This window comes from Salvelinus fontinalis, unplaced genomic scaffold (genome assembly GCF_029448725.1).
Source record: "Salvelinus fontinalis isolate EN_2023a unplaced genomic scaffold, ASM2944872v1 scaffold_0192, whole genome shotgun sequence".
NCBI lineage: Eukaryota > Metazoa > Chordata > Actinopteri > Salmoniformes > Salmonidae > Salvelinus > Salvelinus fontinalis.
The window spans coordinates 75001-100911 of record NW_026600401.1 but is presented as its reverse complement, the minus strand read 5'-3'; the positions used below and the strand labels follow the sequence as shown (position 1 = coordinate 100911).

At 42.0% G+C, this 25911-nt stretch overlaps 1 protein-coding gene across 1 annotated transcript in view; it reads left to right on the top strand.

Moving 5' to 3' along the window:
* Nucleotides 1-25911, top strand: part of LOC129844189 (voltage-dependent T-type calcium channel subunit alpha-1H-like) — a 142168-nt gene that overhangs the window by 45058 nt on the left and 71199 nt on the right. Inside the window, exons 7-10 of the mRNA XM_055912612.1 lie at nt 317-555; nt 3299-3465; nt 18586-18781; nt 19139-19182. Coding sequence (XP_055768587.1) covers nt 317-555; nt 3299-3465; nt 18586-18781; nt 19139-19182 — 646 coding nt within the window. The remainder of the gene's footprint in view (nt 1-316; nt 556-3298; nt 3466-18585; nt 18782-19138; nt 19183-25911) is intronic.

Genomic DNA, 25911 nt, shown 5'->3' with positions numbered 1-25911 from the left:
CAGTCCAGTACCTTACACCATCCAACTGCCTGGTTTCAGTGATGTAAAACCTTCAATTTAACTAAATGATGGAATGGACTTGTCCTTTAATAATGACCTGGAACTCTGTGACGGCTACTGGTTGTCCCACACTCTGTGTGTATGTTTCTGCTTGGCCCCTTTTGTAATTTCCGATTATGATTAAGTGAAGTACGTCTCGCTGTATTAATTTTCTCATCGTCTTTACTCTCTCTAAACTCTGTGTACGTTCCTTGGTCGTCCCTCCCCTCCCGCCCTCCCCTCCCCCTCCCCCTCCCCTCCCCCCTCGTCTCGTCAGGTGGGCTCTTTCTTCATGATCAACCTGTGCCTGGTAGTCATAGCGACCCAGTTTGCGGAGACGAAGCAGCGCGAGAACGCGTTGATGCGCGAGCAGCGAGCGCGTTACATGTCCAACGACAGTACTCTGGCCAGCTACAGCGAACCGGGATCCTGCTATGAAGAGATGCTGAGATACGTCTCACACCTCTACCGTAAACTGACCCGACGAGTACAACGTCTGTACACAACCTGGCACAGGTAGGTCAACGACAACAACAACAAATTCCTTATTATTATTATTTCAACTTATTTTTTTAAAGTATTTTTTAGTTAAAAAATAAATATAATCTGTATTTACACAACTACCTATTATATGTGCCTTCGAAAACTATTTCAACCCCTTGAATTTTTACACATTTTGTTTAAAATTACAGCCTTATTCTAATTTTTTATTTTTTATTTTTTATCTGTCAGCAATCTACACACAATACTATAATGACGAAGCAAAAACAGTGTTTTTATAAAAATTTTGCTAATTTATTAAAGATAAATAACAGAAATACACTATTTCCATAAGTATTCAGACCCTTTTGCTATGAGACTCGAAATTGAGCTCAGGTGCATCCTGTTTCCATTGATCATCCTTGAGATGTTACTACAACTTGATTGGAGTGCACCTGTGGTAAATTCAATTGATTGGACATGATTTGGAAAGGCACACACCTGTCTATATAAGGTCCTACAGTTGACAGTGCAGGTCAGAGCAAAAACCAAGCCATGAGGTCGAAGGAATTGTCCGTAGAGGTCCGAGACTGGATTGTGTCGAAGCACAGATCTGGGGAAGGGCACCAAAACATTTCTGCAGCATTGAAGGTCCCCAAGAACACAGTGGCCTCCATCATTCTTGAATGGAAGAAGTTTGGAACCACCAAGACTCTTCGTAGAGCTGGCCGCCCGGCCAAACTGAGCATTCGGGGGAGAAGGGCCTTGGTCAGGGAGGTGACCAAGAACCCAATGGTCACTCTGACAGAGCTCCAGAGTTCCTCTGTGATGGGAGAACCTTCCAGAAGGACAACTATCTCTGCAGCACTCCACCAATCTGGCCTTTATGGTAGAGTGGCCAGACGGAAGCCCCTCCTCAGTAAAAGGCACATGACAGCCCGCTGGGAGTTTGCCAAAAGGCACCTAAAGGACTCTCAGACCATTAGAAACAAGATTCTCTGGTCTGATGAAACCAAGATTGAACTCTTTGGCCTGAATGCCAAGCGTCATGTCTGGAGGAAACTTGGCACGGCACCATCCCTCCATCTCTACGGTGAAGCACGGTGGTGACAGCATCATGCTGTGGGGATGTTTTTCAGCGGCAGGGAGACTAGTTAAGATCGAGGCAAAAATAAACGAAGCAAAGTACAGAGAGATCCTTGATGAAAATCCATTCCAACAGGACAACAACCCTAAGCACTTAGCCAAGAAAACGCAAGAGTGGCTTCGGAACAAGTTTCTGAATGTCCTTGAGTGGCCCGGACTTGGACCCGATCTAACATCTTTGGAGAGACCTGAAAATAGCTGTGCAGCGACGCTCCCCATCCAACCTGACAGAACTTGAGAAGATCTGCAGAGAAGAATGGGAAAAACTCCCAAAATACAGGTGTGCCAAGATTGTAGCGTCAAACCCAAGAAGACTCGAGGCTGTAATCACTGCCAAAAGTGCTTCAACAAAGTACTGAGTGAAGGGTCTGAATACTTATGTAAATATTTCATTTTTTTATAAATTAGCAAAAATGTATGAAAAAGTATTTTTAGTTTGTCATTTTGGAGGTATTGTGTGTAGATTGATTAGGGGGAAAAACTATTTGATCAATATTAGAAAAAGGCTGTAACTTAACAAAATGTGGAACAAGTCAAGTGGTCTGAATACTTTCTGAAGATAATGAATAACTTCCTGTTATAGCTGACTCATTGTAGTGAATAAAGCCCAGGATAAGTTTAACTTCCTGTTATAGCTGACTCGTTGTAGTGAATAAAGCCCAGGATAAGTTCAACTTCCTGTTATAGCTGACTCGTTGTAGTGAATAAAGGCCAGGATAAGTTCAACTTCCTGTTATAGCTGACTCGTTGTAGTGAAAAAAGGCCAGGATAAATTCAACTTCCTGTTATAGCTGACTCGTTGTAGTGAATAAAGGCCAGGATAAATTCAACTTCCTGTTATAGCTGACTCATTACAGTGGATAAAGGCCAGGATAAATTCAACTTCCTGTTATAGCTGACTCGTTATAGTGGATAAAGGCCAGGATAAATTCAACTTCCTGTTATAGCTAACTCATTGTAGTGAAAAAAGGCCAGGATAAGTTCAACTTCCTGTTATAGCTGACTCGTTATAGTGAATAAAGCCCAGGATAAGTTTAACTTCCTGTTATAGCTGACTCGTTATAAAAGTGAATAAAGTCCAGGATAAGTTCAACTTCCTGTTATAGCTGACTCGTTGTAGTGAATAAAGCCCAGGATAAGTTCAACTTCCTGTTATAGCTGACTCGTTATAGTGAATAAAGCCCAGGATAAGTTTAACTTCCTGTTATAGCTGACTCGTTATAGTGAATAAAGCCCAGGATAAGTTTAACTTCCTGTTATAGCTGACTCGTTATAGTGAATAAAGTCCAGGATAAGTTCAACTTCCTGTTATAGCTGACTCGTTGTAGTGAATAAAGCCCAGGATAAGTTTAACTTCCTGTTATAGCTGACTCGTTGTAGTGAATTTCACCCAGGATATGTCCAGCTTCCTGTTATAGCTGACTCGTTGTAGTGAATAAAGCCCAGGATAAGTTCAACTTCCTGTTATAGCTGACTCGTTGTCGTGAATAAAGCCCAGGATAAGTTCAACTTCCTGTTATAGCTGACTCGTTATAAAAGTGAATAAAGTCCAGGATAAGTTCAACTTCCTGTTGTAAAAGTGAATAAAGTTGTATTTGTCCTGCTTCCTGTTTACTGATTATGCGTGCGGCAGTAAGCGTCGTAAGAAGGTAAACCCTAACGGAGGAGGAAGTGGCCCGGGGGTCGGCCGCAGAACGTCCAGAAACGCCCCCTGGCTCCGCCCCGTACACAACCTGCTGCAGCATCACCAGCGCCACCACTGTCGGCACAGCAACGGAGGACACCCCCCCGTAGCAACAGGTTCGTAGACTAGACTAGTAAACACAAAAAAAAGGGTTTGCGTTTTTTGTTTTCCCGAGGCTGATTTTACATATCAAAGATGGTGGCGTTACGTCAACCGATGGTTGTGTACCACGTCGTCGACTGTGCAGTCGGGCGTCAGATGGATATCAGATGTGTTAAATACCTAACCGGACGTTGTGAGATCTGGCGTTCGCTCACAATGTTGTCGGGGGAGGAACACGACCAGATTATTGGTCTCGGGGTACTAAACAGGGCCGTGTGCAATACAGAGGGAACAGGGCCGTGTGCAATACAGAGGGAACGGGGCCGTGTGCAATACAGAGGGAACGGGGCCGTGTGTAATACAGAGGGAACGGGGCCGTGTGCAATACAGAGGGAACGGGGCCGTGTGTAATACAGAGGGAACAGGGCCGTGTGGAATACAGAGGGAACGGGGCCGTGTGGAATACAGAGGGAACGGGGCCGTGTGCAATACAGAGGGAACGGGGCCGTGTGCAATACAGAGGGAACGGGGCCATGTGCAATACAGAGGGAACAGGGCAATACAGAGGGAACGGGGCCGTGTGCAATACAGAGGGAACGGGGCCGTGTGCAATACAGAGGGAACGGGGCCGTGTGGAATACAGAGGGAACGGGGCCGTGTGCAATACAGAGGGAACGGGGCCGTGTGCAATACAGAGGGAACAGGGCCGTGTGGAATACAGAGGGAACGGGGCCGTGTGCAATACAGAGGGAACGGGGCCGTGTGCAATACAGAGGGAACGGGGCCGTGTGGAATACAGAGGGAACGGGGCCGTGTGCAATACAGAGGGAACGGGGCCGTGTGGAATACAGAGGGAACGGGGCCGTGTGCAATACAGAGGGAACGGGGCCGTGTGGAATACAGAGGGAACGGGGCCGTGTGCAATACAGAGGGAACGGGGCCGTGTGCAATACAGAGGGAACGGGGCCGCGTGCAATACAGAGGGAACGGGGCAATACAGAGGGAACAGGGCCGTGTGGAATACAGAGGGAACGGGGCCGTGTGCAATACAGAGGGAACGGGGCCGTGTTCAATACAGAGGGAACGGGGCTGTGTGGAATACAGAGGGAACGGGGCCGTGTGCAATACAGAGGGAACGGGGCCGTGTTCAATACAGAGGGAACGGGGCCGTGTGCAATACAGAGGGAACGGGGCCGTGTGCAATACAGAGGGAACGGGGCCGTGTGCAATACAGAGGGAACATGGCCGTGTTCAATACAGAGGGAACGGGGCAATACAGAGGGAACGGGGCCGTGTGGAATACAGAGGGAACGGGGCCGTGTGCAATACAGAGGGAACGGGGCCGTGTGCAATACAGAGGGAACGGGGCCGTGTGCAATACAGAGGGAACAGGGCCGTGTGGAATACAGAGGGAACGGGGCCGTGTGCAATACAGAGGGAACGGGCCGTGTGCAATACAGAGGGAACGGGGCCGTGTGCAATACAGAGGGAACGGGGCCGTGTGCAATACAGAGGGAACGGGGCCGTGTGCAATACAGAGGGAACGGGGCCGTGTGGAATACAGAGGGAACGGGGCCGTGTGCAATACAGAGGGAACGGGGCCGTGTGCAATACAGAGGGAACAGGGCCGTGTGGAATACAGAGGGAACGGGGCCGTGTGCAATACAGAGGGAACGGGGCCGTGTGCAATACAGAGGGAACGGGGCCGTGTGGAATACAGAGGGAACGGGGCCGTGTGCAATACAGAGGGAACGGGGCCGTGTGGAATACAGAGGGAACGGGGCCGTGTGCAATACAGAGGGAACGGGGCCGTGTGGAATACAGAGGGAACGGGGCCGTGTGCAATACAGAGGGAACGGGGCCGTGTGCAATACAGAGGGAACGGGGCCGCGTGCAATACAGAGGGAACGGGGCAATACAGAGGGAACAGGGCCGTGTGCAATACAGAGGGAACGGGGCCGTGTGCAATACAGAGGGAACGGGGCCGTGTGCAATACAGAGGGAACGGGGCCGTGTGCAATACAGAGGGAACGGGGCCGTGTGCAATACAGAGGGAACGGGGCCGTGTGCAATACAGAGGGAACGGGGCCGTGTGCAATACAGAGGGAACGGGGCCGTGTGCAATACAGAGGGAACAGGGCCGTGTGCAATACAGAGGGAACGGGGCCGTGTGGAATACAGAGGGAACGGGGCCGTGTGGAATACAGAGGGAACGGGGCCGTGTGCAATACAGAGGGAACGGGGCCGTGTGGAATACAGAGTGAACGGGGCCGTGTGCAATACAGAGGGAACGGGGCCGTGGATCTTCACTAAGGGATTATACTACGGTGATGTGGATTATACTACGGTGGTGTGGAATAGGGCTGTGGATTATACTACGGTGGAGTGGAATAGGGCTGTGGATTATTCTACGGTGGTGTGGAATAGGGCTGTGGATTATACTACGGTGGAGTGGAATAGGGCTGTGGATTATACTACGGTGGTGAGGAATAGGGCTGTGGATTATACTACGGTGGAGTGGAATAGGGCTGTGGATTATACTACGGTGGTGTGGAATAGGGCTGTGGATTATACTACGGTGGTGAGGAATAGGGCTGTGGATTATACTACAGTGGTGTAGAATAGGGCTGTGGATTATACTACAGTGGTGAGGAATAGGGACGTGGATTATACTACGGTGGAGTGGATTAGGGCTGTGGATTATACTACAGTGGTGAGGAATAGGGCTGTGGATTATACTACAGTGGTGAGGAATAGGGCTGTGGATTATACTACGGTGGTGAGGAATAGGGCTGTGGATTATACTACGGTGGAGTGGAATAGGGCTGTGGATTATACTACGGTGGTGAGCAATAGGGCTGTGGATTATACTACGGTGGTGTGGAATAGGGCTGTGGATTATACTACGGTGATGTGGAATAGGGACGTGGATTATACTACGGTGGTGAGGAATAGGGCTGTGGATTATACTACGGTGGTGAGGAATAGGGCTGTGGATTATACTACGGTGGAGTGGAATAGGGCTGTGGATTATACTACGGGGATGTGGAATAGGGACGTGGATTATACTACGGTGGTGAGGAATAGGGCTGTGGATTATACTACGGTGGTGAGGAATAGGGCTGTGGATTATACTACGGTGGAGTGGAATAGGGCTGTGGATTATACTACGGTGGTGAGGAATAGGGCTGTGGATTATACTACGGTGGTGAGGAATAGGGCTGTGGATTATACTACGGTGGAGCGGATTAGGGCTGTGGATTATACTACGGTCGTGTGGAATAGGGCTGTGGATTATACTACGGTGGTGTGGAATAGGGCTGTGGATTATACTACGGTGATGTGGAATAGGGCTGTGGATTATACTACGGTGGTGAGGAATAGGGCTGTGGATTATACTACGGTGATGTTGATTAGGGCTGTGGATTATACTACGGTGGTGTGGATTAGGGCTGTGGATTATACTACGGTGGTGTGGAATAGGGACGTGGATTATACTACGGTGGAGTGGAATAGGGCTGTGGATTATACTACGGTGGTGAGGAATAGGGCTGTGGATTATACTACGATGGTGTGGAATAGGGCTGTGGATTATACTACGGTGGTGAGGAATAGGGCTGTGGATTATACTACGGTGGTGTGGATTATACTACGGTGGTGTGGAATAGGGCTGTGGATTATACTACGGTGGTGTAGAATAGGGCTGTGGATTATACTACGGTGGTGTGGAATAGGGCTGTGGATTATACTACGGTGGTGTAGAATAGGGCTGTGGATTATACTACGGTGGTGTAGAATAGGGCTGTGGATCTTCACTAAGGGATTATACTACGGTTGTGTGGAATAGGGCTGTGGATTATACTACGGTGGTGTGGATTATACTACGGTGGAGTGGATTATGGCTGTGGATTATACTACAGTGGTGTGGAATAGGGCTGTGGATTATACTACGGTGGTGTGGAATAGGGCTGTGGATTATACTACGGTGGTGAGGATTAGGGCCGTGGATTATAATACGGTGGTGTGGAATAGGGCCGTGGATTATACTACGGTGGAGTGGAATAGGGCTGTGGATTATACTACGGGGATGTGGAATAGGGACGTGGATTATACTACGGTGGTGAGGAATAGGGCTGTGGATTATACTACGGTGGTGAGGAATAGGGCTGTGGATTATACTACGGTGGAGTGGAATAGGGCTGTGGATTATACTACGGTGGTGAGGAATAGGGCTGTGGATTATACTACGGTGGTGAGGAATAGGGCTGTGGATTATACTACGGTGGAGCGGATTAGGGCTGTGGATTATACTACGGTCGTGTGGAATAGGGCTGTGGATTATACTACGGTGGTGTGGAATAGGGCTGTGGATTATACTACGGTGATGTGGAATAGGGCTGTGGATTATACTACGGTGGTGAGGAATAGGGCTGTGGATTATACTACGGTGATGTTGATTAGGGCTGTGGATTATACTACGGTGGTGTGGATTAGGGCTGTGGATTATACTACGGTGGTGTGGAATAGGGACGTGGATTATACTACGTTGGAGTGGAATAGGGCTGTGGATTATACTACGGTGGTGAGGAATAGGGCTGTGGATTATACTACGATGGTGTGGAATAGGGCTGTGGATTATACTACGGTGGTGAGGAATAGGGCTGTGGATTATACTACGGTGGTGTGGATTATACTACGGTGGTGTGGAATAGGGCTGTGGATTATACTACGGTGGTGTAGAATAGGGCTGTGGATTATACTACGGTGGTGTGGAATAGGGCTGTGGATTATACTACGGTGGTGTAGAATAGGGCTGTGGATTATACTACGGTGATGTGGAATAGGGCTGTGGATCTTCACTAAGGGATTATACTACGGTGGTGTGGAATAGGGCTGTGGATTATACTACGGTGGAGTGGAATAGGGCTGTGGATTATACTACGGTGGTGTAGAATAGGGCTGTGGATCTTCACTAAGGGATTATACTACGGTTGTGTGGAATAGGGCTGTGGATTATACTACGGTGGTGTGGATTATACTACGGTGGAGAGGATTATGGCTGTGGATTATACTACAGTGGTGTGGAATAGGGACGTGGATTATACTACGTTGGAGTGGAATAGGGCTGTGGATTATACTACGGTGGTGTGGAATAGGGCTGTGGATTATACTACGGTGATGTGGAATAGGGACGTGGATTATACTACGGTGGTGAGGAATAGGGCTGTGGATTATACTACGGTGGTGAGGAATAGGGCTGTGGATTATACTACGGTGGAGTGGAATAGGGCTGTGGATTATACTACGGGGATGTGGAATAGGGACGTGGATTATACTACGGTGGTGAGGAATAGGGCTGTGGATTATACTACGGTGGTGAGGAATAGGGCTGTGGATTATACTACGGTGGAGTGGAATAGGGCTGTGGATTATACTACGGTGGTGAGGAATAGGGCTGTGGATTATACTACGGTGGTGAGGAATAGGGCTGTGGATTATACTACGGTGGAGCGGATTAGGGCTGTGGATTATACTACGGTCGTGTGGAATAGGGCTGTGGATTATACTACGGTGGTGTGGAATAGGGCTGTGGATTATACTACGGTGATGTGGAATAGGGCTGTGGATTATACTACGGTGGTGAGGAATAGGGCTGTGGATTATACTACGGTGATGTTGATTAGGGCTGTGGATTATACTACGGTGGTGTGGATTAGGGCTGTGGATTATACTACGGTGGTGTGGAATAGGGACGTGGATTATACTACGGTGGAGTGGAATAGGGCTGTGGATTATACTACGGTGGTGAGGAATAGGGCTGTGGATTATACTACGATGGTGTGGAATAGGGCTGTGGATTATACTACGGTGGTGAGGAATAGGGCTGTGGATTATACTACGGTGGTGTGGATTATACTACGGTGGTGTGGAATAGGGCTGTGGATTATACTACGGTGGTGTAGAATAGGGCTGTGGATTATACTACGGTGGTGTGGAATAGGGCTGTGGATTATACTACGGTGGTGTAGAATAGGGCTGTGGATTATACTACGGTGGTGTAGAATAGGGCTGTGGATCTTCACTAAGGGATTATACTACGGTTGTGTGGAATAGGGCTGTGGATTATACTACGGTGGTGTGGATTATACTACGGTGGAGTGGATTATGGCTGTGGATTATACTACAGTGGTGTGGAATAGGGCTGTGGATTATACTACGGTGGTGTGGAATAGGGCTGTGGATTATACTACGGTGGTGAGGATTAGGGCCGTGGATTATAATACGGTGGTGTGGAATAGGGCCGTGGATTATACTACGGTGGAGTGGAATAGGGCTGTGGATTATACTACGGGGATGTGGAATAGGGACGTGGATTATACTACGGTGGTGAGGAATAGGGCTGTGGATTATACTACGGTGGTGAGGAATAGGGCTGTGGATTATACTACGGTGGAGTGGAATAGGGCTGTGGATTATACTACGGTGGTGAGGAATAGGGCTGTGGATTATACTACGGTGGTGAGGAATAGGGCTGTGGATTATACTACGGTGGAGCGGATTAGGGCTGTGGATTATACTACGGTCGTGTGGAATAGGGCTGTGGATTATACTACGGTGGTGTGGAATAGGGCTGTGGATTATACTACGGTGATGTGGAATAGGGCTGTGGATTATACTACGGTGGTGAGGAATAGGGCTGTGGATTATACTACGGTGATGTTGATTAGGGCTGTGGATTATACTACGGTGGTGTGGATTAGGGCTGTGGATTATACTACGGTGGTGTGGAATAGGGACGTGGATTATACTACGTTGGAGTGGAATAGGGCTGTGGATTATACTACGGTGGTGAGGAATAGGGCTGTGGATTATACTACGATGGTGTGGAATAGGGCTGTGGATTATACTACGGTGGTGAGGAATAGGGCTGTGGATTATACTACGGTGGTGTGGATTATACTACGGTGGTGTGGAATAGGGCTGTGGATTATACTACGGTGGTGTAGAATAGGGCTGTGGATTATACTACGGTGGTGTGGAATAGGGCTGTGGATTATACTACGGTGGTGTAGAATAGGGCTGTGGATTATACTACGGTGATGTGGAATAGGGCTGTGGATCTTCACTAAGGGATTATACTACGGTGGTGTGGAATAGGGCTGTGGATTATACTACGGTGGAGTGGAATAGGGCTGTGGATTATACTACGGTGGTGTAGAATAGGGCTGTGGATCTTCACTAAGGGATTATACTACGGTTGTGTGGAATAGGGCTGTGGATTATACTACGGTGGTGTGGATTATACTACGGTGGAGAGGATTATGGCTGTGGATTATACTACAGTGGTGTGGAATAGGGCTGTGGATTATACTACGGTGGTGTGGAATAGGGCTGTGGATTATACTACGGTGGTGAGGATTAGGGCCGTGGATTATAATACGGTGGTGTGGAATAGGGCCGTGGATTATACTACGGTGGAGTGGAATAGGGCTGTGGATTATACTACGGTGGTGTGGAATAGGGCTGTGGATTATACTACGGTGGTGTGGAATAGGGCTGTGGATTATACTACGGTGGTGTGGAATAGGGCTGTGGATTATACTACGGTGGTGTAGAATAGGGCTGTGGATTATACTACGGTGGTGTAGAATAGGGCTGTGGATTATACTACGGTGGTGTGGAATAGGGCTGTGGATTATACTACGGTGGTGTAGAATAGGGCTGTGGATCTTCACTAAGGGATTATACTACGGTTGTGTGGAATAGGGCTGTGGATTATACTACGGTGGTGTGGATTATACTACGGTGGAGTGGATTATGGCTGTGGATTATACTACAGTGGTGTGGAATAGGGCTGTGGATTATACTACGTTGGTGTGGAATAGGGCTGTGGATTATACTACGGTGGTGAGGATTAGGGCCGTGGATTATAATACGGTTGTGTGGAATAGGGCCGTGGATTATACTACGGTGGAGTGGAATAGGGCTGTGGATTATACTACGGTGGTGTGGAATAGGGCTGTGGATTATACTACGGTGATGTGGAATAGGGCTGTGGATTATACTACGGTGGTGTGGATTAGGGCTGTGGATTATACTACGGTGGTGTGGATTATACTACGGTGGTGTGGAATAGGGCTGTGGATTATACTACGGTGGTGTGGATTATACTACGGTGGTGTGGAATAGGGCTGTGGATTATACTACGGTGGTGTAGAATAGGGCTGTGGATTATACTACGGTGGTGTGGATTATACTACGGTGGTGTGGAATAGGGCTGTGGATTATACTACTGTGGTGTAGAATAGGGCTGTGGATTATACTACGGTGGTGTGGATTATACTACGGTGGTGTAGAATAGGGCTGTGGATTATACTACGGTGGTGAGGAATAGGGCTGTGGATTATACTACGTTGGTGAGGAATAGGGACGTGGATTATACTACGGTGGAGTGGAATAGGGCTGTGGATTATACTACGGTGGTGAGGAATAGGGCTGTGGATTATACTACAGTGGTGTAGAATAGGGCTGTGGATTATACTACAGTGGTGAGGAATAGGGACGTGGATTATACTACGGTGGAGTGGATTAGGGCTGTGGATTATACTACGGTGGTGAGGAATAGGGCTGTGGATTATACTACGGTGATGTGGAATAGGGCTGTGGATTATACTACGGTGGTGTGGATTAGGGCTGTGGATTATACTACGGTGGTGTGGATTATACTACGGTGGTGTGGAATAGGGCTGTGGATTATACTATGGTGGTGTGGATTATACTACGGTGGTGTGGAATAGGGCTGTGGATTATACTACGGTGGTGTAGAATAGGGCTGTGGATTATACTACGGTGGTGTGGATTATACTACGGTGGTGTGGAATAGGGCTGTGGATTATACTACTGTGGTGTAGAATAGGGCTGTGGATTATACTACGGTGGTGTGGATTATACTACGGTGTTGTAGAATAGGGCTGTGGATTATACTACGGTGGTGAGGAATAGGGCTGTGGATTATACTACGGTGGTGAGGAATAGGGACGTGGGTTATACTACGGTGGAGTGGAATAGGGCTGTGGATTATACTACGGTGGTGAGGAATAGGGCTGTGGATTATACTACAGTGGTGTAGAATAGGGCTGTGGATTATACTACAGTGGTGAGGAATAGGGAAGTGGATTATACTACGTTGGAGTGGATTAGGGCTGTGGATTATACTATAGTGGTGAGGAATAGGGCTGTGGATTATACTACAGTGGTGAGGAATAGGGCTGTGGATTATACTACGGTGGTGAGGAATAGGGCTGTGGATTATACTACGGTGGTGTGGAATAGGGACGTGGATTATACTACGGTGGAGTGGAATAGGGCTGTGGATTATACTACGGTGGTGAGGAATAGGGCTGTGGATTATACTACGGTGGTGAGGAATAGGGCTGTGGATTATACTACGGTGGTGAGGAATAGGGCTGTGGATTATACTACGGTGGAGTGGAATAGGGACGTGGATTATTCTACGGTGGTGAGGAATAGGGCTGTGGATTATACTACGATGGTGTGGATTAGGGCTGTGGATTATACTACGGTGGTGTGGAATAGGGCTGTGGATTATACTACGGTGGTGTGGAATAGGGCTGTGGATTATACTACGGTGATGTGGAATAGGGCTGTGGATTATACTACGGTGGTGAGGAATAGGGCTGTGGATTATACTACGGTGGTGAGGAATAGGGCTGTGGATTATACTACGGTGGTGAGGAATAGGGCTGTGGATTATACTACGGTGGTGAGGATTAGGGCTGTGGATTATACTACGGTGGAGTGGAATAGGGCCGTGGATCTCCACTAAGGGATTATACTACGGTGGTGTGGAATAGGGCTGTGGATTATACTACGGTGGAGTGGAATAGGGACGTGGATTATACTACGGTGGTGAGGAATAGGGCTGTGGATTATACTACGGTGGTGAGGAATAGGGCTGTGGATTATACTACGGTGGTGAGGAATAGGGCTGTGGATTATACTACGGTGGTGTGGAATAGGGCTGTGGATTATACTACGGTGATGTGGAATAGGGACGTGGATTATACTACGGTGGTGAGGAATAGGGCTGTGGATTATACTACGGTTGTGAGGAATAGGGCTGTGGATTATACTACGGTGGAGTGGAATAGGGCTGTGGATTATACTACGGTGGTGAGGAATAGGGCTGTGGATTATACTACGGTGGTGAGGAATAGGGCTGTGGATTATACTACGGTGGAGTGGATTAGGGCTGTGGATTATACTACGGTGGTGTGGAATAGGGCTGTGGATTATACTACGGTGGTGTGGAATAGGGCTGTGGATTATACTACGGTGATGTGGAATAGGGCTGTGGATTATACTACGGTGGTGAGGAATAGGGCTGTGGATTATACTACGGTGATGTGGATTAGGGCTGTGGATTATACTACGGTGGTGTGGATTAGGGCTGTGGATTATACTACGGTGGTGTGGAATAGGGACGTGGATTATACTACGGTGGAGTGGAATAGGGCTGTGGATTATACTACGGTGGTGAGGAATAGGGCTGTGGATTATACTACGATGGTGTGGAATAGGGCTGTGGATTATACTACGGTGGTGAGGAATAGGGCTGTGGATTATACTACGGTGGTGTGGATTATACTACGGTGGTGTGGAATAGGGCTGTGGATTATACTACGGTGGTGTAGAATAGGGCTGTGGATTATACTACGGTGGTGTGGAATAGGGCTGTGGATTATACTACGGTGGTGTAGAATAGGGCTGTGGATTATACTACGGTGGTGTAGAATAGGGCTGTGGATTATACTACGGTGATGTGGAATAGGGCTGTGGATTATACTACGGTTGTGTGGAATAGGGCTGTGGATTATACTACGGTGGTGTGGATTATACTACGGTGGAGTGGATTATGGCTGTGGATTATACTACAGTGGTGTGGAATAGGGCTGTGGATTATACTACGGTGGTGTGGAATAGGGCTGTGGATTATACTACGGTGGTGAGGATTAGGGCCGTGGATTATAATACGGTGGTGTGGAATAGGGCCGTGGATTATACTACGGTGGAGTGGAATAGGGCCGTGGATTATACTACGGTGGTGTGGAATAGGGCTGTGGATTATACTACGGTGGTGTGGAATAGGGCTGTGGATTATACTGCGGTGGTGAGGAATAGGGCTGTGGATTATACTACGGTGGTGTGGAATAGGGCTGTGGATTATACTACGGTGGTGAGGAATAGGGCTGTGGATTATACTACGGTGATGTGGAATAGGGCTGTGGATTATACTACGGTGGTGTGGATTAGGGCTGTGGATTATACTACGGTGGTGTGGATTATACTACGGTGGTGTGGAATAGGGCTGTGGATTATACTACGGTGGTGTGGATTATACTACGGTGGTGTGGAATAGGGCTGTGGATTATACTACGGTGGTGTAGAATAAGGCTGTGGATTATACTACGGTGGTGTGGATTATACTACGGTGGTGTGGAATAGGGCTGTGGATTATACTACTGTGGTGTAGAATAGGGCTGTGGATTATACTACGGTGGTGTGGATTATACTACGGTGGTGTAGAATAGGGCTGTGGATTATACTACGGTGGTGAGGAATAGGGCTGTGGATTATACTACGGTGGTGAGGAATAGGGACGTGGATTATACTACGGTGGAGTGGAATAGGGCTGTGGATTATACTACGGTGGTGAGGAATAGGGCTGTGGATTATACTACAGTGGTGTAGAATAGGGCTGTGGATTATACTACAGTGGTGAGGAATAGGGACGTGGATTATACTACGGTGGAGTGGATTAGGGCTGTGGATTATACTACAATGGTGAGGAATAGGGCTGTGGATTATACTACAGTGGTGAGGAATAGGGCTGTGGATTATACTACGGTGGTGAGGAATAGGGCTGTGGATTATACTACGGTGGTGTAGAATAGGGCTGTTGAATTATACTACGGTGGTGAGGAATAGGGCTGTGGATTATACTACGGTGGTGTGGATTAGGGCTGTGGATTATACTACGGTGGTGAGGAATAGGGCTGTGGATTATACTACGGTGATGTGGAATAGGGCCGTGGATTATACTACGGTGGTGTGGAATAGGGCTGTGGATTATACTACGGTGGTGTAGAATAGGGCTGTGGATTATACTACGGTGGTGAGGAATAGGGCTGTGGATTATACTACGGTGGTGTGGTATAGGGATGTGGATTTTACTACGGTGGTGAGGAATAGGGCTGTGGATTATACTACGGTGGAGTGGATTAGGGCTGTGGATTATACTACGGTGGAGTGGAATAGGGCTGTGGATTATACTACGGTGGTGAGGAATAGGGCTGTGGATTATACTACGGTGGTGTGGAATAGGGCTGTGGATTATACTACGGTGGTGTGGAATAGGGCTGTGGATTATACTACGGTGGTGTGGAATAGGGATGTGAATTATACTACGGTGGTGACTATTTACCTGAAACTAAGGGATCGTACTATTTACCTGAAACTAAGGGATCGTACTATTTACCTGAAACTAAGGGATCGTACTATTTACCTGGAACTAAGGGATCGTACTATTTACCTGAAACTAAGGGATCGTACTATTTACCTGGAACTAAGGGATCGTACTATTTACCTGAAACTAAGGGATCGTGCTATTTACCTGGAACTAAGGGATCGTACTATTTACCTGAAACTAAGGGATCGTACTATTTACCTGAAACTAAGGGATCGTACTATTTACCTGAAACTAAGGGATCGTACTATTTACCTGAAACTAAGGGATCGTATTATTTACCTGAATCTAAGGGATCGTACTATTTACCTGAAACTAAGGGATCGTACTATTTACCTGGAACTAAGGGATCGTACTATTTACCTGGAACTAAGGGATCGTACTATTTACCTGGAACTAAGGGATCGTACTATTTACCTGGAACTAAGGGATCGTACTATTTACCTGGAACTAAGGGATCGTACTATTTACCTGGAACTAAGGGATCGTACTATTTACCTGAAACTAAGGGATCGTACTATTTACCTGAAACTAAGGGATCGTACTATTTACCTGAAACTAAGGGATCGTACTATTTACCTGAAACTAAGGGATCGTACTATTTACCTGAAACTAAGGGATCGTACTATTTACCTGAAACTAAGGGATCGTACTATTTACCTGAAACTAAGGGATCGTACTATTTACCTGAAACTAAGGGATCGTACTATTTACCTGGAACTAAGGGATCGTACTATTTACCTGAAACTAAGGGATCATACTATTTACCTGAAACTAAGGGATCGTACTATTTACCTGAAACTAAGGGATCGTACTATTTACCTGGAACTAAGGGATCGTACTATTTACCTGAAACTAAGGAATCGTACTATTTACCTAAACTAAGGGATCGTACTATTAACCTGAAACTAAGGGATCGTACTATTTACCTGAAACTAAGGGATCGTACTATTTACCTGAAACTACCTGAAACTAAGGGATCGTACTATTTACCTGAAACTAAGGGATCGTACTATTTACCTGAAACTAAGGGATCGTACTATTTACCTGAAACTAAGGGATCGTACTATTTACCTGAAACCAAGGGATCGTACTATTTACCTGAAACCAAGGGATCGTACTATTTACCTGAAACTAAGGGATCGTACTATTTACCTGAAACTAAGGGATCGTACTATTTACCTGAAACTAAGGGATCGTACTATTTACCTGAAACTACCCGAAACTAAGGGATCGTACTATTTACCTGAAACTAAGGGATCGTACTATTTACCTGAAACTAAAGGATCGTACTATTTACCTGAAACTAAGGGATCGTACTATTTACCTGAAACTAAAGGATCGTACTATTTACCTGGAACTAAGGGATCGTACTATTTACCTGAAACTAAAGGATCGTACTATTTACCTGAAACTAAGGGATCGTACTATTTACCTGAAACTAAGGGATCGTACTATTTACCTGAAACTAAGGGATCGTACTATTTACCTGAAACTAAGGGATCGTACTATTTACCTGAAACTAAGGGATCGTACTATTTACCTGAAACTAAAGGATCGTACTATTTACCTGAAACTAAGGGATCGTACTATTTACCTGAAACTAAAGGATCGTACTATTTACCTGGATCTAAGGGATCGTACTATTTACCTGAAACTAAAGGATCGTACTATTTACCTGAAACTAAGGGATCGTACTATTTACCTGAAACTAAGGGATCGTACTATTTACCTGGAACTAAGGGATCGTACTATTTACCTGAAACTAAGGGATCGTACTATTTACCTGGAACTAAGGGATCGTACTATTAACCTGAAACTAAGGGATCGTACTATTAACCTGAAACTAAGGGATCGTACTATTTACCTGAAACTAAAGGATCGTACTATTTACCTGGAACTAAGGGATCGTACTATTTACCTGAAACTAAGGGATCGTACTATTTACCTGGAACTAAGGGATCGTACTATTAAACTGAAACTAAGGGATCGTACAATTAACCTGAAACTAAGGGATCGTACTATTTACCTGAAACTAATGGATCGTACTATTTACCTGAAACTAAGGGATCGTACTATTTACCTGAAACTAAGGGACCGTACTATTTACCTGAAACTAAGGGATCGTACTATTTACCTGAAACTAAGGGGTCGTACTATTTACCTGAAACTAAGGGATCGTACTATTTATCTGCAACTAAGGGATCGTACTATTTACCTGAAACTAAGGGATCGTACTATTTACCTGAAACTAAGGGATCGTACTATTTACCTGAAACTAAGGGATCGTGCTATTTACCTGAAACTAAAGGATCGTACTATTTACCTGGAACTAAGGGATCGTACTATTTACCTGGAACTAAGGGATCGTACTATTTACCTGAAACTAAGGGATCGTACTATTTACCTGGAACTAAGGGATCGTACTATTTACCTGAAACTAAGGGATCGTACTATTTACCTGGAACTAAGGGATCGTACTATTTACCTGGAACTGATGTTCATGTTGATTTCCATGGATGTTTAACTGCCATGAAAGCTGTCTGTCTAACATTCATTAATTAAATCAACATAATGACTCTTCCAGGTGGGGAGGAGCTGGAGATGAGGTCACTTCCTGGCCCGGGTCGTGACCCCTCTGTGACCCCTGGGCTGGGGTCGTCTCTCCTGGGTCGTCTGAACGGAGGGATGAACTACCCCACCATCCTGCCCTCCTTCATCTGCAGCTTCACCCCCACAAACCCCCACAACCCCCTCCCCACACACCCCCTCAAACCCCTACCCACACACCCCCTCCCCACACAGCCCCACAACCCCCTCCACACACAGCCCCACAGCCTCCTCCCCACACAGCCCCACAACCCCCTCCCCACACAGCCTTACAGCCCCCTCCTCACAAACCCCCACGGCCCCCTCCTCACAAACCCCCACAGCCCCCTCCCTACACACCCCCACAACCCCCTCCCCACACACCCCCACAACCCCCTCCCCACACACCCCCACGGCCCCCTCCTCACACACCCCCACAGCCTCCTCCCCACACAGCCCCACAACCCCCTCCCCACACACCCCCACGGCCCCCTCCCCACACAGCCCCAGAGGCCCCTCCCCACACAGCCCTCGCCCCTCCCAGAAAACAGCCCGGACCCCCTCAGCAAGCTGCACCAACTCATGGGACAGCACAGTAAGATCCATTTCTCTCTATATATACAGTATTTCTATAGTAGAACTAGTAAGAACCATCTCTCTATATAGTATTTCTATAGTATAACTAGTAAGATCCATCGCTATATATATACACAGTATTTCTATAGTAGATCCATCTCTATATATAGTATTTCTATAGTATAACTAGTAAGATCCATCTCTATATACAGTATTTCTATAGTAGAACTAGTAAGATCCATCTCTCTATATATATACAGTATTTCTATAGTATAACTAGTAAGAACCATCTCTAGATACAGTATTTCTATAGTATAACTAGTAAGATCCATCTCTATATACAGTATTTCTATAGTAGAACTAGTAAGAACCATCTCTATATATAGTATTTCTATAGTATAACTAGTAAGATCCATCTCTATATATACACAGTATTTCTATAGTAGAACTAGTAAGATCCATCTCTATATACAGTATTTCTATAGTAGAACTAGTAAGAACCATCTCTATATATAGTATTTCTATAGTAGAACTAGTAAGATCCATCTCTATATACAGTATTTCTATAGTAGAACTAGTAAGAACCATCTCTATATATAGTATTTCTATAGTATAACTAGTAAGATCCATCTCTATATATATATATATATATACAGTATTTCTATAGTAGAACTAGTAAGATCCATCTCTATATATATATATACAGTATTTCTATAGTAGAACTAGTAAGATCCATCTCTATATATACACAGTATTTCTATAGTAGAACTAGTAAGATCCATCTCTCTCTATATATAGTATTTCTATAGTAGAACTAGTAAGATCCATCTCTCTCTATATATATACAGTATTTCTATAGTAGAACTAGTAAGATCCATCTCTATATATATATATACAGTATTTCTATAGTAGAACTAGTAAGATCCATCTCTATATATACAGTATTTCTATAGTAGAACTAGTAAGATCCATCTCTATATATATATTCACAGTATTTCTATAGTAGAACTAGTAAGATCCATCTCTATATATATATATACAGTATTTCTATAGTAGAACTAGTAAGATCCATCTCTATATGTATATTCACAGTATTTCTATAGTAGAACTAGTAAGAACCATCTCTATATATACAGTATTTCTATAGTAGTACTAGTAAGAACCATCTCTCTATATATACACAGTATTTCTATAGTAGAACTAGTAAGATCCATCTCTATATATAGTATTTCTATAGTATACCTAGTAAGATCCATCTCTATATATACAGTATTTCTATAGTAGAACTAGTAAGATCCTTCTCTCTATATATATATACAGTATTTCTATAGTAGAACTAGTAAGATCCATCTCTATATATAGTATTTCTATAGTAGAACTAGTAAGATCCATCTCTATATATAGTATTTCTATAGTAGAACTAGTAAGATCCATCTCTATATACAGTATTTCTATAGTAGATCCATCTCTATATATAGTATTTCTATAGTAGAACTAGTAAGATCCATCTCTATATATACAGTATTTCTATAGTAGAACTAGTAAGATCCTTCTCTCTATATATATATACAGTATTTCTATAGTAGAACTAGTAAGATCCATCTCTATATATAGTATTTCTATAGTAGAACTAGTAAGATCCATCTCTATATATAGTATTTCTATAGTAGAACTAGTAAGATCCATCTCTATATACAGTATTTCTATAGTAGATCCATCTCTATATATAGTATTTCTATAGTAGAACTAGTAAGATCCATCTCTATATATACAGTATTTCTATAGTAGAACTAGTAAGATCCATCTCTCTATATATACACAGTATTTCTATAGTAGAACTAGTAAGATCCATCTCTATATATAGTATTTCTATATTAGAACTAGTAAGATCCATCTCTATATATACAGTATTTCTATAGTAGAACTAGTAAGATCCTTCTCTCTATATATATATACAGTATTTCTATAGTAGAACTAGTAAGATCCATCTCTCTCTATTTATACAGTATTTCTATAGTAGAACTAGTAAGAACCATCTCTCTATATACAGTATTTCTATAGTAGAACTAGTAAGAACCATCTCTATATATACAGTATTTCTATAGTAGAACTAGTAAGATCCATCTGTCTATATATACAGTATTTCTATAGTAGAACTAGTAAGAACCATCTCTATATATAGTATTTCTATAGTAGAACTAGTAAGAACCATCTCTCTATATATACACAGTATTTCTATAGTAGATCCATCTCTATATATGTACACAGTATTTCTATAGTAGAACTAGTAAGATCCATCTCTAGATACAGTATTTCTATAGTAGAACTAGTAAGATCCATCTCTCTATATATATACAGTATTTCTATAGTAGAACTAGTAAGATCCATCTCTATATATATACACAGTATTTCTATAGTAGATCCATCTCTATATATATACACAGTATTTCTATAGTAGATCCATCTCTATATATACAGTATTTCTATAGTAGAACTAGTAAGATCCATCTCTATATATACACAGTATTTCTATAGTAGAACTAGTAAGATCCATCTCTATATATACACAGTATTTCTATAGTAGAACTAGTAAGATCCATCTCTAGATACAGTATTTCTATAGTAGAACTAGTAAGATCCATCTCTCTATATATATACAGTATTTCTATAGTAGAACTAGTAAGATCCATCTCTATATATATTCACAGTATTTCTATAGTAGAACTAGTAAGATCCATCTCTAGATACAGTATTTCTATAGTATAACTAGTAAGATCCATCTCTCTATATATATACAGTATTTCTATAGTAGAACTAGTAAGATCCATCTCTATATATACAGTATTTCTATAGTAGAACTAGTAAGATCCATCTCTATATATATATTCACAGTATTTCTATAGTAGAACTAGTAAGATCCATCTCTATATATATATATACAGTATTTCTATAGTAGAACTAGTAAGATCCATCTCTATATGTATATTCACAGTATTTCTATAGTAGAACTAGTAAGAACCATCTCTATATATACAGTATTTCTATAGTAGTACTAGTAAGAACCATCTCTCTATATATACACAGTATTTCTATAGTAGAACTAGTAAGATCCATCTCTATATATATACACAGTATTTCTATAGTAGATCCATCTCTATATATATACACAGTATTTCTATAGTAGATCCATCTCTATATATACAGTATTTCTATAGTAGAACTAGTAAGATCCATCTCTATATATACACAGTATTTCTATAGTAGAACTAGTAAGATCCATCTCTATATATACACAGTATTTCTATAGTAGAACTAGTAAGATCCATCTCTAGATACAGTATTTCTATAGTAGAACTAGTAAGATCCATCTCTCTATATATATACAGTATTTCTATAGTAGAACTAGTAAGATCCATCTCTATATATATTCACAGTATTTCTATAGTAGAACTAGTAAGATCCATCTCTAGATACAGTATTTCTATAGTATAACTAGTAAGATCCATCTCTCTATATATATACAGTATTTCTATAGTAGAACTAGTAAGATCCATCTCTATATATACAGTATTTCTATAGTAGAACTAGTAAGATCCATCTCTATATATATATTCACAGTATTTCTATAGTAGAACTAGTAAGATCCATCTCTATATATATATATACAGTATTTCTATAGTAGAACTAGTAAGATCCATCTCTATATGTATATTCACAGTATTTCTATAGTAGAACTAGTAAGAACCATCTCTATATATACAGTATTTCTATAGTAGTACTAGTAAGAACCATCTCTCTATATATACACAGTATTTCTATAGTAGAACTAGTAAGATCCATCTCTATATATAGTATTTCTATAGTATAACTAGTAAGATCCATCTCTATATATACAGTATTTCTATAGTAGAACTAGTAAGATCCTTCTCTCTATATATATATACAGTATTTCTATAGTAGAACTAGTAAGATCCATCTCTATATATAGTATTTCTATAGTAGAACTATTAAGATCCATCTCTATATATAGTATTTCTATAGTAGAACTAGTAAGATCCATCTCTATATACAGTATTTCTATAGTAGATCCATCTCTATATATAGTATTTCTATAGTAGAACTAGTAAGATCCATCTCTATATATACAGTATTTCTATAGTAGAACTAGTAAGATCCTTCTCTCTATATATATATACAGTATTTCTATAGTAGAACTAGTAAGATCCATCTCTATATATAGTATTTCTATAGTAGAACTAGTAAGATCCATCTCTATATATAGTATTTCTATAGTAGAACTAGTAAGATCCATCTCTATATACAGTATTTCTATAGTAGATCCATCTCTATATATAGTATTTCTATAGTAGAACTAGTAAGATCCATCTCTATATATACAGTATTTCTATAGTAGAACTAGTAAGATCCATCTCTCTATATATACACAGTATTTCTATAGTAGAACTAGTAAGATCCATCTCTATATATAGTATTTCTATATTAGAACTAGTAAGATCCATCTCTATATATACAGTATTTCTATAGTAGAACTAGTAAGATCCTTCTCTCTATATATATATACAGTATTTCTATAGTAGAACTAGTAAGATCCATCTCTCTCTATTTATACAGTATTTCTATAGTAGAACTAGTAAGAACCATCTCTCTATATACAGTATTTCTATAGTAGAACTAGTAAGAACCATCTCTATATATACAGTATTTCTATAGTAGAACTAGTAAGATCCATCTGTCTATATATACAGTATTTCTATAGTAGAACTAGTAAGAACCATCTCTATATATAGTATTTCTATAGTAGAACTAGTAAGAACCATCTCTCTATATATACACAGTATTTCTATAGTAGATCCATCTCTATATATGTACACAGTATTTCTATAGTAGAACTAGTAAGATCCATCTCTAGATACAGTATTTCTATAGTAGAACTAGTAAGATCCATCTCTCTATATATATACAGTATTTCTATAGTAGAACTAGTAAGATCCATCTCTATATATATACACAGTATTTCTATAGTAGATCCATCTCTATATATATACACAGTATTTCTATAGTAGATCCATCTCTATATATACAGTATTTCTATAGTAGAACTAGTAAGATCCATCTCTATATATACACAGTATTTCTATAGTAGAACTAGTAAGATCCATCTCTATATATACACAGTATTTCTATAGTAGAACTAGTAAGATCCATCTCTAGATACAGTATTTCTATAGTAGAACTAGTAAGATCCATCTCTCTATATATATACAGTATTTCTATAGTAGAACTAGTAAGATCCATCTCTATATATATTCACAGTATTTCTATAGTAGAACTAGTAAGATCCATCTCTAGATACAGTATTTCTATAGTATAACTAGTAAGATCCATCTCTCTATATATATACAGTATTTCTATAGTAGAACTAGTAAGATCCATCTCTATATATACAGTATTTCTATAGTAGAACTAGTAAGATCCATCTCTATATATATATTCACAGTATTTCTATAGTAGAACTAGTAAGATCCATCTCTATATATATATATACAGTATTTCTATAGTAGAACTAGTAAGATCCATCTCTATATGTATATTCACAGTATTTCTATAGTAGAACTAGTAAGAACCATCTCTATATATACAGTATTTCTATAGTAGTACTAGTAAGAACCATCTCTATATATACAGTATTTCTATAGTAGAACTAGTAAGATCCTTCTCTCTCTATATATATATACAGTATTTCTATAGTAGAACTAGTAAGATCCATCTCTATATATAGTATTTCTATAGTAGAACTAGTAAGATCCATCTCTATATATAGTATTTCTATAGTAGAACTAGTAAGATCCATCTCTATATACAGTATTTCTATAGTAGATCCATCTCTATATATAGTATTTCTATAGTAGAACTAGTAAGATCCATCTCTATATATACAGTATTTCTATAGTAGAACTAGTAAGATCCTTCTCTCTATATATATATACAGTATTTCTATAGTAGAACTAGTAAGATCCATCTCTATATATAGTATTTCTATAGTAGAACTAGTAAGATCCATCTCTATATATAGTATTTCTATAGTAGAACTAGTAAGATCCATCTCTATATACAGTATTTCTATAGTAGATCCATCTCTATATATAGTATTTCTATAGTAGAACTAGTAAGATCCATCTCTATATATACAGTATTTCTATAGTAGAACTAGTAAGATCCATCTCTCTATATATACACAGTATTTCTATAGTAGAACTAGTAAGATCCATCTCTATATATAGTATTTCTATATTAGAACTAGTAAGATCCATCTCTATATATACAGTATTTCTATAGTAGAACTAGTAAGATCCTTCTCTCTATATATATATACAGTATTTCTATAGTAGAACTAGTAAGATCCATCTCTCTCTATTTATACAGTATTTCTATAGTAGAACTAGTAAGAACCATCTCTCTATATACAGTATTTCTATAGTAGAACTAGTAAGAACCATCTCTATATATACAGTATTTCTATAGTAGAACTAGTAAGATCCATCTGTCTATATATACAGTATTTCTATAGTAGAACTAGTAAGAACCATCTCTATATATAGTATTTCTATAGTAGAACTAGTAAGAACCATCTCTCTATATATACACAGTATTTCTATAGTAGATCCATCTCTATATATGTACACAGTATTTCTATAGTAGAACTAGTAAGATCCATCTCTAGATACAG